At 36.4% G+C, this 16596-nt stretch overlaps 1 protein-coding gene across 1 annotated transcript in view; it reads left to right on the forward strand.

Annotated features, from left to right (window-relative positions):
- Nucleotides 1-16596, forward strand: part of LOC143039901 (ovostatin-like) — a 41954-nt gene that overhangs the window by 21917 nt on the left and 3441 nt on the right. Inside the window, exons 12-27 of the mRNA XM_076210245.1 lie at nucleotides 373-547; nucleotides 1325-1480; nucleotides 2114-2208; nucleotides 3489-3552; nucleotides 3961-4099; nucleotides 5244-5472; nucleotides 5665-5879; nucleotides 6032-6114; nucleotides 7384-7511; nucleotides 8484-8634; nucleotides 10679-10917; nucleotides 12009-12285; nucleotides 12855-13006; nucleotides 13297-13509; nucleotides 15301-15612; nucleotides 16182-16268. Of these exons, the coding sequence (XP_076066360.1) occupies nucleotides 373-547; nucleotides 1325-1480; nucleotides 2114-2208; nucleotides 3489-3552; nucleotides 3961-4099; nucleotides 5244-5472; nucleotides 5665-5879; nucleotides 6032-6114; nucleotides 7384-7511; nucleotides 8484-8634; nucleotides 10679-10917; nucleotides 12009-12285; nucleotides 12855-13006; nucleotides 13297-13509; nucleotides 15301-15612; nucleotides 16182-16268 (2715 nt within the window). The remainder of the gene's footprint in view (nucleotides 1-372; nucleotides 548-1324; nucleotides 1481-2113; nucleotides 2209-3488; nucleotides 3553-3960; nucleotides 4100-5243; nucleotides 5473-5664; nucleotides 5880-6031; nucleotides 6115-7383; nucleotides 7512-8483; nucleotides 8635-10678; nucleotides 10918-12008; nucleotides 12286-12854; nucleotides 13007-13296; nucleotides 13510-15300; nucleotides 15613-16181; nucleotides 16269-16596) is intronic.

Genomic DNA, 16596 nt, shown 5'->3' on the forward strand with positions numbered 1-16596 from the left:
TATATAAATATATATATATATATACATATATATATATATATATATACATATATACATATACTGTATATATATATATATATATAAATATATATACTGTATATATATACATATATATACATATATATATACATATATACATATATACATATATATGTATATATATACATATATACACATATATATACATATATATATATATATATATACATATATACATATATACATATATATATACTTATATATATACAGATACATATATATATATATACATACATATATATATATATATATATATATATATGTATGTATATACATAATTTGTAGAATTCAAAAATACATATTTGTTTTAACAAACTTTGGCGTCCCTTTCAGGTGTTGGCGTGGTACAGTCGTCATGATGGTGAAGTGGTGTCTGACGTGGCAGCACTGGACATGCGAAAGTGTCTGGCCGACCAGGTTGACATGTCCTGGAGTGCGGAAACCTCAGAACCTGGCGAGGAGGTGACGCTGACCCTAGGGGCAAAGCCGGGCTCTCTCTGCAGCTTTGGTATGTCTATCTGATAAATCTTAATGTTCCTTTAATCAACGCAAGTCAGGGGGATCCATTCATTCTTTTTTTATTTGTTTATGGTTATTTTTTTTTTATTTAATCAGCTTTTGATGAGTTTTGGCTGAAAGAAACGGGGACAGTGGCGGGGGGGGGGGCAATGAGATTTTTGAATGATCGTTAATCTCGTGGAAGTCTTCTATTTTTATCAACTATTTTTATTGCTACTATTGATAATAATAGTAATAATAATAATAATGATAACGATAATGATAATGATAATGATAATGATAATGACAATAGTAATAATAATAATAATAATAAGAATAATAATAATAATAATAATAATAATAATAATAATAATAATAATAATAATAATAATAATAATAATAATAATAATAATAATAATAATAATATGATAATGATAATAATAATTAATAATAATAATGCATACATACATATACCAAGGCTTTTTCCCCCTTACAATGATAATGATAATATTTTTTTTTCTGTTATTAATATTATTACTACTAGTGTTATCATATCATTATTAGTGGTACATTTATTATTACTGTCGTTGTTATCAGCAATCTTTATTACAATTTTTATCATCATTTTATTATCATCATTATCATTGATATTATCATTATCAACTCAACACGGACATAAAAAAAAGGATTCCAGTGCAGATCTCGCTTTTTAATTTTTGCATAATGATCCATTTTTCCTCGATACATTGGAGTGGGGCTTAAAATATTTCCTCCCCAAACTCTAAAGGTGTTGCTGGTAAGAATATGGGTCAACTGCCCCACGCCATGGATTTCCTCACTCTGGAAGGAATTTCCAACATCATCATGAACGATGACCGTTCCCAATGGACTTTTTGTCAAAATGGCATTCCAAGTAACTTCAATGTTTCTCATTATGATTTTGGTAAGTAGCTTGTTACTCGATGACTTTGTTACTCTCGGGTTTCGTTGAAAAACGGCTTAAGATACAGTAGGACATACAGGCACAAACACGTATACATAAATACATTGACATACATTCACATCTAAGCATATGGGCACACAAGCATATACAAGTACAAACATGCAAGTAAACACACACACACACACACACACACACACACACACACACACACACACACACACACACACACACACACACACATTCGTTTATACTCGTATTCGTACTTACAAAGCAAGATGGTGGGAGAACACCTATAGTATAGTATTCGCTTATTTCTGGATGTGGTGGTACAAAGTTATTAATTTGTTTATTTTATTTCTAAATTTATTTATCTATTTATTTATATTAATATTATTTTTATTTATCTATTTATTTATTTCTTAATCTTGGTATGTATGGTTAGTGGTCTTATACCCACTGGTATGATATTCTACTGCTTTAGCTAGATGACATTTTTAATAGCAATCCTATGAACCTGACTGTCCTTAAAGGAACCATGCATAATTCTTTTTGACAACTAAATGTGTAACCTACAGGAACCATGACAGACATACTTTCAAGGTCTTTTTTGACTTTCTAAATCTTTCCTCCAAGATTTGGTGATGCACTCAGACACTGGGAGAACGGAATACGGTTCTTTTCCCTTCCTGAGTACGACCTTGCATAGGGACGCCTTCAGCGTTTTCGAAGTAAGTATTAATCGGGGAAGGTGGAAGAGTAAGACACGGGTCTAGGGCCGAGTTTATTCCTGACCGGCTTCGCTTAGAGCTCCTCTGAAGAAGCTATAAGCGAAACCGGCTAGGAATAAATTCGGCCCTAGACCCGTGTCTCACTTTTCCACCTTCCTGAAACCTGTCACAATGTCTCAACATAAGTATTAATCGTTTGGTTATATGTCTAATAACCGGCTAGTTTTACCCATGTCCACACTCAACAAATACCTGTGACTATTTGGTATGTATGCCATAGTAAATAAGGCAAAGGTGCAAAAAATAATCATTTGATTAACTCAATATCAAGTTTCGTCTCTGGGGTAAAGATTTATGTGACTAGACTTCGTTTATCTAAACATGGCCTAGATTTTTCTTAATTCTTGTATTTCATTAAATTTATCGCTACTGCTGTGATGTCCCATATGATGAGTGGTATTGTCTGACGCTGATCAATATAAAATATATGAAGTACAGGGTGTCCCAAAAGTTAATGATTTTTTTTTTTCATAACTGCCTTATTGTCGCAAATACATGAATGGAGTTTTCACACGATACGGAAACATTGCCTCGGTAAACTATGTCGTCTCTCTTGCAATATAATCAATTGCCACATCTTGCTGGAACTATATATCAAGCCTAAGGTCAATTGATCATGAAATAATCTCAAAATGCATCCCTTCAGTGACTTTTGGGCCACTTTGTATAGCATTGGCTAGTAACATCATTTTCATTATTATATTATTTATTTATTTTCTTAAGAATTAACATTGATGTATTTGAGGGTCAGTAGTTTTGACCAGACTGTCGTCATTCTCTGCATCAGTATAGATATTGAAGCACAATGAAATAGAGGTAACATCAATAGAAATCAGAACTTTGCCTCCATTAATAAGAGAAAAGAAACGAGACATTGTTAAGAATTTCTCTTCGACTGATTAATTGAAAATTAGATAATTACAATTTACTCATTATTCACGTGTACTTAAAGAACATATGTGTATTCAGTATGTGCAATGAAATCATAATAAATACGTGATTCACAATATATAAAAAAATCTTCAAAGGTACAATACATACAGTAAACAAGGACAATACATACAGAAAAGAGATATAAAGGAACATGGATAGATGCATGTATGTGTGTGTGTGTGTTTATATAATATATAACGGGCAATTTGTCAAAATATAATTTCGAAAATATTGCACATGTTACTTAAAATGAATTTAGTGTCTTTATGTGATTCTACTCTTTACAGGAATCCGGATTATTTTTCATCACTGATATGACCACAGAAACGATGCCCTGTTTCAGCAGACCACGTAAGCTATTTTATTTATTTATTTATCTATATATCTATATATTCATTTATTTGTGTGTGTGTGTGTGTGTGTGTGTGTGTGTGTGTGTGTGTGTGTGTGTGTGTGTGTGTGTGTGTGTGTGTGTGTGTGTGTGTGTGTGTGTGTGTGTACGCGCGTGTGTGTACGAGTGTGTGTGTACGCGTACATATCTAAATATATTTATATTTTTATATTAGATACTACTTAGAACTTTAAGATGATTGATCTTTTGCATTATATGTATTTTTCTTTACTCTAATGTAGAAAAAATGGGGAACTAGGTTCTTACACAGTGGATAAAAATACTCGCAATCCACAAGTCAAATAGCACTTTGAAACTCAAGTACTTGTGAAAGGCCGTTTAGTGACTAACAGTGTCTTACTCTTCAGTAGGTCACAGTGGATTTAGAGGTGATCCACTTGGAATTGGCATAATGCCGGAACACGAAATATCTTGGTCGTATGGCTGCAATGAAGGAAGGATTATGTTTTCTCGGGATACCTGGCTCTGGGACCTGGAAGTCATACCGTGAGTTGTTCCCCTGGACGCCAATTCCAGGACTAAACCAAGGTTGAAGTCCTGGAAGAGGATAACCCTCAAAACTCATAATATCTAAACCAGTTGTTCTTAATCTTCTTCAGTGCTCTTAGTATTCCTTGATATTTCAGAAAATGTTCTCGTAACCCCATCCAATATAAATACAATACAAACATATGAAAAGGATTAGTGATATATACCTTGCTTTGCTCTCTCGTTGTAAATATACAGTACCATTGCACTGGCTATCATGTCTCGTACCCCCATCCAATACAAATACAATGCAAATATATGAAAAGGATTAGTGATATAAACCTTGCTTTGCTTTCTCGTTGTGAATATATGGTACCATGCACTGGCTATCATGTCTCGTACCCCCATCCAATACAAATACAATGCAAACATATGAAAAGGATTAGTGATATATACCTTGCTTTGCTTTCTCGTTGTAAATATACAATACCATTACACTGGCTATCATGTATCGTACCCCCATCCAATACAAATACAATGCAAACATATGAAAAGGATTAGTGATACAAACCTTGCTTTGCTTTTTCGTTGTAAATATACAGTACCATTGCACTGGTTATCATGTCTCGTACCCCCATCCCATACAAATTTAATGCAAACATATGAAAAGGTTAGTGATACAAACCTTGCTTTGCTTTCTCGTTGTGAATATATGGTACCATGCACTGGCTATCATGTCTCGTACCCCCATCCAATACAAATGCAATGCAAACATATGAAAAGGATACAAACCTTGCTTTGCTTTCTCATTGTGAATATACAGTACCATTGCACTGGCTATCATGTCTCGTACCCCCATCCAATACAAATATAATGCAAATATATGGAAAGGATTAGTGATATAAACTTTGTTTTGTTTTCTCATTGTAAATATACAGAACCATTGCACTGAACCTCGAGGGTACGAGGTACCCTCAGGTTAAGAACCACTGATCTAAATCAAAATTCCTCAGATATTTATTCTAAGGTTCAAAAATCGTATCTCACTCAGAAATAGTATTATATAAGGAGAAGAAACGAATTTTGAAAACAGTGCTAAATCAAAGGGGTGGACCAATATGGAAAGTATTTTTTCTTTTTTTCTTTTTTTCTTTTTTTACAGATCCACTGGACAGAGCATCCAGACACATACCTTGCCTGACATTGTGACGGAGTGGGTTGGCAAAAGCGTGTGCGTTCTTCCAAACAAGAGACTTGGGATCTCTGGCAAGGCCTCCATTACGACATTTACACCCTTTTTCATCGAACTCGAACTTCCACCTTCGGTTAAGCGAGGGGAAATCCTTCCTGTGCATATTTCGGTCTACAACTACTTGAACGACAGCCTTCCGGTTTGTCCTGATGTTCATTTGTTTCTAACAAGCAAAAAAAAAAAAAATGACAGTTTGCATGTCATTATTTTTATTTATTCATTTTATTTTATTTCCATTCATCTATTCATTCATTTATGTATATAATTTTTTTAATAATTTTTGGAGTACACTCATCTCTCTACCAATAACCAAGACTGTGTTTTCTGAAAGGTGAAAGTCGTGATTGCAAAGAGCGAGGACTTCGACATCCTAGAAGACGAGGTCGTTGCAGGAGGAGAACGTAGTATGTGTGTGGAATCAAACGACAAAACGACGCACATAATCCGCATCAAACTAAAAGAAATCGGAGACATCCCCTTGAATGTCACAGCCTCCGTCGACGATGCGTTCCCAGAGTCTTGTGGGTCTGAAAACATCACTAAAATGTAAATTTCATCGTTTAATATTAGTCTTGAGAACACGATACGTTTCATCTCCATAAACAGAAATGTTCTGTATATATTGATGTTTTGATGTTTATTATGATATATGAAACTGATGTCAGGAAATGATGTAAATTTGTGTCGACTTTGTGCAGAGTTTCACTGACAAAATCCATCAACGTAGAAGCTGAAGGGTTTCCACGAGAAAAGGCGTGGTCCGCATACTTCTGTTCGAAAGGTCAGTCTTGTGAACATAATTTGTATGCAAGTCTAGCCATCAACATGAATTATGATAACATTCTCTATCAGATACCGTTTTTATCAACACTTTAAGACCATCAAGCCCAAAGTTTACCATTTTTTAAGAGAATGTGTTAAAAGTGTTGAATTAACTTGGGTAACATGGCGAAAATTCGTTATTTCATTTTCGTCACTTGAAGATGGTGGGAGGGTATTTGAATCAGGCGTCTTTGTGCACACGACAATACCTTGATGACTTATTACCAAAATCTTGAGAGGAATCTGATAATCGTAACAGTTGGCAAATATGCATAACTTCATAAACTGTTACAAATTTTATTATTTTCCAGTCCACAATAACTTTTACTTGCTATATACTCAGTTCAGACGCATTTTAAACATAATCTGAATTATCGTCGGAGTTTTGTATCTGATTAATGTGTATCTACAGTCATTTTTCTTTAATAGATATAAGATAATGAAAGGGAGTAAAGATATTAAGCTTGAATATAACTACCTGGGGTTTTGTGTCTGACTAATGTGCATCAACGGTCATTTTTCTTTGATAAATACAATGAAAGAGAGTAAAAAAATTAAGCTTGAATATAACTACTTATAAATACCACTAGGAAATTTTGTTCCTCCTCGACAAATGGTGCATTTTTAGTCATTTAGGTGATAATTAAGTCCTTCCCTAAGATGTCACTTTTTACTTTTTTATTTTAATGAATTTATTTATATATACATTTTATTTTATTTACTTATTTATTTAATTATGTATTTTTCATTTATTCATTGCTATTACCAGGCAACTTTATGTAACTCATGGGTCGAGCGAGAATAGAATTGTGCAATTTAGTAACATTTTGGGGGAACGAGGTCAGTTCCTTTAATGATGCCCTTCACAAGTTTTATTCTGGCGAATGGTTGACTTTATCCAGCTAATGGGTAAATTAAGATCAAAATGGAGTCTCGATTTAATAAAACTCCATAGACATTATTTTTGTAAAAACTTGAATATTGTTTTACCAATAAACTCGTGTGAAAAATATCGGTCAAGTATGCCGTCACAAAAATATAGCGACTGTATTTAAATATATAATATCCTATTCTTCATCACTGATAGTTATTGGTCATTCTTTTTTTTTAACCTTTATCGTATCAATTGGTTCTTTCCCTTTTATTCTTATTTTCTATCTTATTTTATTTATTTTCTATTCTATTCATACCCATTGCCATCGATTCAGATATTTTCAAATATTTGCAGAAGTGGAGGACAAAAAAGACTCTGTGCGTGTTTGGGACGTGAGGGCACCTGAAGATGAAGGCGTTGTGGAGGGATCTGAACGGGCTTTTGTCGCAGTTACTGGCGACTTGCTTGGCGATTCGCTCAAGGTAGGTTCCAGTGATGATATATATATATATATATATACAGAAATATAGATATAGATAGAGAGGAGAAAGACTATAAGGCACAGCGTTGAACAGAACAAATACAAAATCCAATGTCATAGCATACTCGTGGACAGATAGATGAACAAACAGCCCTCGCTTAATTAATTGATTTATATATATATATATATATATATATATATATATATATATATATATATATATATATATATATATATATAATATATATATATATATATATATATATATATATAATATATATATATATATATATATATATATATATATATATATATATATATATATATATCGCTTAGTCGGTACTGCCAGCTACTCATCATGTATCAGGCAACCTGAAGAACAGCGAGGCAGGGGGAGGTCACCTCCTTAGATCTTGTGTCGAATTCAATCGTTTGGCTACGACCACTAAAAAATCCTCTCTCAGTGAGATTCATGAGCCCCATAGTCCAGATGTTTCTGGTATTCTCGTCGTTTAGCATCATGGATTCCTAAATGTTTAGATCTAGGACTTCGCGTTCTCACACTGGTTGTTAGAAAATCCGCGAATTCGGAGAAAGCACCACACGTCTTGTTATTCAAAATATGTTATGTGTCTTCGTTTTAAACTTCCCATCTGTGTGACTACGGCTTACAAGACGGAGTAAAGGAGGCTTTAAAGGAAAAGAAAATGGTGATTTTAGTGAGTCTATGGTGACCTCTTCAAGAGAGGGAAGATGTATGACAGATTTTGAACGTTCTAATTTTATCTTTTGTTGGTTTAATTATATAAACTTATGAGACCATCACGTGAATATAATTAGAAATCTAGAATGACATCTACAAATCTCTGATGCAGCAAATATCTATTTGTATCTCAAAGCTTTTCCATAATTTACCATTTATCATTTCTTCAAAACTTGTTGTTTAAATGTTCTTGTATTCTTTTTTTTTCAGAGATTGCATTATCTGATGCAGATTCCATTCGGGAACGGGGAGCATAATATGCTCTTATTTGCACCAGACGTCTATATTTTGCACTATCAGAAGGTGTCGGGAAACCTTTCAGATTCTTTCCTGAAAAGGAGTCAGGAATATCTGAAACTTGGTAAGAACAGGTGCTATCCACACTGTAGACTAGAATGAAATTTGAAAGCCTCTAATGTGCTACGTTTCCCTGATACTGACCCTACTCACAGTGTAATTGGGTGGCTAAATAGAAACTAAATAATTACCGAACAATGTATTTATTACAAGGCGACAAAGCTCCACAATTACAATATACGTTTACACCACGGGGGGGAACTAGCAACTGCTCGCGTAGACACGCAGCCTGGCTTGGCAGGAAGTACACACAACAGCATGGTTCCTTCACAAAATGGGCACAAGGAAATACAATCAATACAAACACTTTAATAAATTTATATAAATCAATTTCATAGTATTTATATACAAAAAGGGAAAGCAAGTATTTCCCAATCTATTCAGAGGTACAATGCATGACAATCGTACAATACCCTTAACACGTACATACACCACAACAACAGGTTGTCTCCAGAAGAATAAAGGAGACTGCAAGAGACCAGTGTAGGCCTTATGGTCTCTTGCAGTCTCTTTTATTCTTATGAGACAACCCTCGATGGAGGAGGAGACGAAGGGGACGACGCCCACAGAATCCAATGCTGGGGAAAGTTGATCGAACCTGTTGAGAATTGTTTGGAATGGGAAGGGTGTCTATATGGGAGCTTGCCCGGAGAGACCCACGTGGGGACTGGCACCGGCGCGTGAGTGAAGTAACGTGCCCCCTGGCGTATGTCCCCAGTTGATGATGATGAGAGTGTGTTAGTCGGGGGTTAAAGTATTATCATTTAATCACCACCGGTAAGAATTGTCGTTTTAAAGCCTCTTGTCACTGATTATCCTTAGTGTTTATATGTGAGATTAGCATTTACATAAAAATGCAAATTGTTCATCACATGATGATAGAATATATATCTTATATTTCTTTTGAATACTAATGAGAAATTATAGAACCTCTGGGAAGGAAGAAGAACCATTAGCTACTAGCATACACAATATTGTGAAAGCCCACTGACCACTTTTATTATAGAGAAATGGCTTAACATATTTCCTACTAAAACCAGTTCAAACGTCCCATTTTTTTTTTAATTTATATGGACAGGAAAAAAGTGCTGAGAGGATAAAAAAAAAATCACTCACTTGATAGTACAAATTAACAAACAAATATTAAACGAGAAATTCCTCTCTTTAGTGATATGGTTTAAGGTCACAAACTCCCCCCTATCGGGAGGCTAAGACGGTGCCCCTTACAGAGGACACTGTAGCGTAGAATTTAATGAACCATGCCCTTGGTTCAACTTCGCCGGTGGCAGGATTCGAACCGCCATCCTCTTTGGTAAAACGAATAACTTAATGGACAAATAATGAATTAAACGTCACATATTATGATTAGTACATTTTTCCTCCGGGATCCTGAAATTTCTATCAGAAAAATCCTTTCTATATCTCCATAATGATACTTAATGGTTGTACTTAAGCCAAGGACCTTTACTACAATAAGGAGCTGAGTCTGTACGTTGTGTGAGAATTGGTTGGCTCAGGAGTAGCGCTCTCGTTCCACATGCTTTAGACTTTAGTTGAATTCCCTGGATTAAAAAATATATACATTTTTTCCCATCCGTCTTCTACTTTGCTATTGTTTTTACTTTACTTCTAGCCATATAATTTAAGGGAATGTAAATCTTGAACACCAACTTTATATGGATTTAGATAAAAGAACTTAGATTCCATTAGATCTACAGGGAAAATAAACACCATAAAGATATTTTAACAGCTTTTGCATTTGGGTCACTCGCTGTTTTGTAAGTATTATGCATTTTTTATATTTTCTTTCAATGAATCACATGAGCAATTTGTATTTTAGTGACTAGCCGCATAAATATACACGGGAGGAGGAAAATGGTATAGCCTTTTAGTACATACAAATATGATATGATGATTTTTATGATAGTCGCATGTAGGATTCGAACCCACTGCATCAACCACTGTAAGATAACCATCACAACGCCTTAACCCTTTCTACCGCTGTCACTGGCGAATCTCTCTCGTACTTACAAATATAATCCCAACAGGATATGAGAATCAGCAGGACTACCGTCATAAGGATGGTTCATACGGTGCCTTCCTAGACTCCACCGTCCCGAGGTCTACTTGGCTGACTGCGTTCGTGGTCAAGGTGTTTGTCCAGGCGAGTAGTTACATCTTCATCGACCAGGATGAACTGGAAGACTCTTTGGATTGGCTTCAGGAGCAACAGCTTGAGACTGGCTGCTTCGGGTCACTTGGCTCAGTCTTTCACAAAGATATGCAGGTAAATAAAATATGAAAGTTATTACAATATGTACTGACTAAACTAGGCTAATGGCTTAGAAATATCTCTATATATCCAAATTTTTAGAATTATGTTCGTGGTTCTGAAAGTAAATATTGCGAATTTTATTCTTACGTCTAAAAGTATATAAATTTGGCAGGAATAACTGAAACATTATTGAATCGATCAATCATTGCATAGCCCCTAAGTCTCTTGCAGTAGATCCACGGCTTCCAGTAAGACATAAGTTGTATGGATAGTGTAAGATGAGGTGTCCAGTGCCTTTTTGTGTGATGGTTGCGTCTGGGACGATTTGTTTCTGCGGCTACCCCTATTTTGTGCTGGTATTGTCTTAAAGCTGGATGGTGACTTGAAACCAGTCGTTTTGGTGCGGTTCTTACTACTCTTAGGAGGGATTTTTCTGTGGTACTAAGATCTGGAAGGGTTTGATGGAGAAGGGTATTTGGTGGTCGGAGTTTGAGTACTTGTTTTACTATCTAACTGTGAATTTGTTTTTGTGTGGATGTGTTGTGTGGTACAGGTGGAAGCTGTTGAAGATGTTTGAATAATATAATACTGGTGTAGTTCCTTTGTTGCGCTCACTTGTCTGTGTTTGTGTGATATAATGAGATGAGTAAGTGGGGTTGAGGGCTCTTGCACAGAACAGTGTGCCAGTCATAATCAGTTGGTGTTCTATTGGATAATTTATCCCATACTATACTCTTATGCAAGGAAGGGAGAGGCGGTGGATGGGAGGTATAGGGTGCTTATGTGTGAATGATATTTTGATTATTTCAATGTAACAAAATCGTGCATGTTCCCTAAACATATTTTTGGCATATAAAAACGATGATTACATGTGAACCTATGCTAAATGCAAATGGGAGAAAACAGTGATTTCAACACCAATTTAGGTTTAAACTACATAATAGTTTCAGAGTAGACAACGTGTGCAATTGATATCCCTTCGGTAGCAAAGGAGAAATTTCTAATCATATTCATATTAATATGCTAGACTTTTGTTAACTGGATGGGCTAGATATTACTTCACTTGGTCTTTATTTCTTATTTAACATGTTCGACGATTACAGGGAGGTGTCGGCTTGGATTCTTCAGACATAAGCCTGACAGCCTACGTTCTGATAACTCTTCTAGAAGCAGGAGAAACCTCCCAGGACAATGTCATTCAAAGAGCTATAGATTGCCTAATCCAGCAACAGCAACAGGAGATTCTGTCCCCCTACGTGCAAGCTATTACCAGTTATGCATTGGCCCTGGCAGAGCATCCAGAAGCAGAACAGGTCTTCCAGGAACTCCTGCTGAACTCGACAGAGTCCTCGAACTCCATTTCATGGCACCTTCCTGCAGGTATGATTAATATCTGTACACAGGCATAAATATCATTATGAATTAAACTGAAGCTGAATTGGACTTTGTAAATACCATCCGTAAATGGGATAAGAACTGGAGTTGGAAAAATACTCGAGTGAATGCAAGATTTATTTGGACAGGAATTAGTATACATAAACTGGGATGAGCCGATATGTATATGTATATAGATATATATATATATATATATATATATATATATATATATATATATATATATATATATTGACAAATGATAACTCAGAATTGGCTACAATGAAAAACTTGTCACGTGATTTGATTTGGATTTGAAAATCTTGTTTTTATGAATTAGTTGAATTGAATTGAATTGTAATTGATAGATTAACATTTAATTCTAGGTTCAAATTCTATCGAAACTATCTTCTTTACGAATACTATAGGTTTAATTAGAGCTGATTGATTAAAAATCTATCAAGGCTTTAAACGTTTTGCAGTATGTTTTTTATGTGCACGTAGACACAGTCAGGTAGATATTAAAGTGAATCTAGAAAGTAACAGTTTTATAAAACGCCATTTCTTATGAACAGGCATGGACCAAGAGTTGAAGATGGAGATCTCAGGCTACGTCTTGTTGACCATGATGAAGCTAGGAGCAGATGACTATGATGATATGGCCTTCAAGATTGTCAAGTGGATCGCAAGGACCGTGGATGCCAATGGAGGTTTCACACATACACAGGTTTGCCAGCACTATCTTATAACATAGGGATGACATACTTTACCGTTTTTGTGGTTTCTAATTTAGTCTCGTCTTTGTTACGAGAGACCTCACCGAGTGTGCAAGATATGAAGTACGACATATATATGTGAATGCTTAAACTGAAATAATGTAATGCAGAGTATATCCTCGAGACAAAGTACATAGTCTATCTGCCTTATCCCTTTGTTAAATTTACCATGGTAGTGAATATAACTCAGATTCTATCCATACAGAAGGCGGACTGACTTAACAATGGCGTTTTATTTAAGGGGATTGTAATTGCGCTACAAGGGCTAGCAGCGTTTGCTAGTGCACACAAGCAAAACATCTCTGACCTCATCGTGACCATAGAAGCCGAGAACTTGTTGGAGTCCTTCGAAATCAAGAAGTACAACAAGATGGTCCATCATTACTCGATGCTTCCTGTGGTGCCTAGCAACGTCTCAGTGAACATGAAAGGTCAAGGTTGTGCTCTTGTCCAGGTTTGTATTACAGATTGAAATACTCATAAAGTGTTTGGCTGCTATCTCTTTATCAGCTGGTTTATTTGTTTTTCTATTTGTTGGTTTCTCATTGATTTATCTGTATATACATGTGATCAAGGTTGTGCTCTTTCCCAGGTTTGTATTACAGTGAAATACTACTAAAGTGTTTGGTTGCTATCTCTTTATCTGTTAATTTATCTCTCTAGTTATCGATTTACAGAAAAATCTTAATACCAAAGGCTTTTTTCCTCTTACAAGGGATTCAACCAAATCAAAAGGCGAGTACCAATTCCCACCCACCCCTTCCCCCCCTCATTTTTGCTCCTCATGGATGACGAGTCATCCCTGTATCCTGCCCAATGCCCTGGGTCAGAAATAATGCAGCTAGACAGAACACATCCAAAACAAGGCTGCTTCACTTAATTGGCGATCCCACTCTCCGTCCCCTTATGCAGAAAAGGAAAAGACGAGGAGAAATTCGTTCGGGCTGCGTCAAAATATCATTCATACATAACCGATTTCTAGACCCATCCCTTCCCTTCCTTGCATCACAGTATCATCTATACACAACCATTATCCACTCACCCTTAACGCCCGCATTCCCTTTTCCTTGCTCAACAGACATTCCCCTCTTGTTCAATGCCCCTCTCACCCCATCCATCCATCTCACCCTCGATCGTCTCCTCAAGTTCACTCCATCCACCTCTGCCTTCCACACCTTTTTTTACTAATCTTTCTTCACCTATAATTTCCATAAGTCCAAATCATCCCCAGCTCTCCTCACTTCCTCGTTTTTCACTCTATCTAACCTTGTAACCCCAACCATGTTTCAGACCTTTCATCTCAAACACGTTTAAACTTTTCTACTCCGACTCTCATTCTCTGTCGTCCGCACAATCGCCCCTTCATGTAGTCTCCTCTTTTACATCCATTCCCAAATGCCTATTTCTAATTACACTTTTTATCCCCAAAGTCATTTACTTGCTTCACTCAGTCTACAATTTACACTCACCGCCACTCTCTTTCCTACCACATGTGTCCCCAAATACCGAAAGCTATCCACTTTCTCCAGCCTCTTTCCTTTAAGATTTACTTCCAAATCGCTGCCATCTACTCCTTTTGTAGATCTCATCACCTTCATTTTCCCACACAATTACCTGTCAAACTCCGTCACTAACTCCCTCTGACTCCGCCACATGCGCAGTGTCGTCAGCAATCAACAACTGGCTCACCTCACACTTTTCTCCATTTTCTTTAACCATCTCCATTCCCCTGCCCATTACCCTCGCCTCTGCCTTCTGAACCACCCCATCCATGTACAAATTGAACAACCATGGTGACATGACACATCTCTGTCGCAGTCCCATGTTTACCTCAAACCACTCGCTCTCTCTCTCCATTCCCAGTTCTAACACAGGTTCTACTAATCTCGTCAAAAATCTTGAATAACCTTAACCTCTTTCACCTAATCCCATATATCTGCAAAACCTCCCACAGTCTTTCTGTCTACCCTTTCGTATGCCTTTTTCAAATCCATAAATGCCCAAAAAACATACTTATCTCTTGCTAAAGCTTTCCCACAAACATCCGATCAACGCAAGCCCTACCTTTTCTAAACACACACTGTTTCTCACCAATTCCTCACTCTGTCCCCCCCCCTTCTTTTCTTCTTATCTTATCAATCAAAACCCTCCCATAATAATTATGCCCTCACAACTACATTCGAAAAACTTAACCCTTCTGAAACTACCACAATCACGTTTGTCCCCTTTCCCTTTCGTGTTCCAGGTTGTCCTCCGATACAACGTGTTAGATCCGCACCCGACCGATGCCTTCGATCTCAACGTGGAGACGGGTGTTGTGCTCGACAACGTGTGCAACACGAACTACATCACCGCCTGTGCCTCTTACCTCCTTCCTGTTCAAGAGTTCACGGAGACGATCCTCGAAATCGGTCTCATATCCGGTTACGTGCCTAACAAGGAGGACCTGAGGGTGATCACAGACAGTACGCAGATCACAAACTTCCACGTAAACGGTAGTAAGGTCTTTCTCCGAACTGAGGAGGTCATCGATGAGAAACTGTGTTTCTTCTTCAGGGTGAGTGTCTCCATCCCCCAATGAGTTTCTCTCAGGTGTAGGTATGGGATATAAAGTCTCTTCATAAAAAAGAATAGCAATTAATGTATTTGGGGGACGAGTGTGGGTTTTGGTTTTTGTTGAACAAGATTTATGGTTTCTCTTCACCCCTGCTGTGAATTATGTCACAAGAAAATGAAATTCTATGAGACAAACTTTCTAGGTTTAGGATTGGCTACACTTATGTTTGTTCTCTAACTAACACAAAGGACTGTTTGGACACCATGGGTGATTTTAATTAATTATAAAACTGCAATTGAAGCTGAAATTCATCCATGACTTGTTTCAACAACAAATAGTAAAAAATTCCAAGTGGGAAGGTATAGTTCATAAGGTCTATGACTACACTTCATAGATGATCTCTAATAGTAGTACTAACAAAATTTAGTTATCTTTTTCCAAAGGTGCTCAAGAGATCAACTGACCCTCGAGAGTTATGTTTGCAGGTTCTTTAGTTATAAATGTTGATTGAATCTGAAATTTCATTCATAATTCAGTGGAAAGTTCTCATAGGTCGGATCCTGTTTCAGGTGACAAGGGAGATTGATGTGGAGAACACGGTACCCGGCACAGTGAGAGTTTATAATCACGACCAGCCAGAATTTTTCATCGAGAAGGTAAATGACTTTTGTCTATTCATATCTACACTGCCCTGAGTTGTAACATTAAGCTTAATTTTACGAAAAAATTACAAGATTCGTATAATTATCCAAATCTTTCCTTGAAATGTATATAAACTAGCATATGCATCTTGAACATCATTCGTTTGCCTAATTGTTTCTTCTTTTCTTCACTATCTACACTGATGCTACTAACCCTTGTGTAGGTTGTGATCACATAATTGTAATCTTAGTAGCCCTACCCACAGTGACAATGATGTTGGCACAAAACCCATAGACTGACGATCATGTCGCTAGCACAACTGTTGACAACTTTACCCACTGT

Source organism: Oratosquilla oratoria, chromosome 2 (assembly GCF_046742065.1).
Source record: "Oratosquilla oratoria isolate Oo_2021 chromosome 2, ASM4674206v1, whole genome shotgun sequence".
Taxonomy (NCBI): domain Eukaryota; kingdom Metazoa; phylum Arthropoda; class Malacostraca; order Stomatopoda; family Squillidae; genus Oratosquilla; species Oratosquilla oratoria.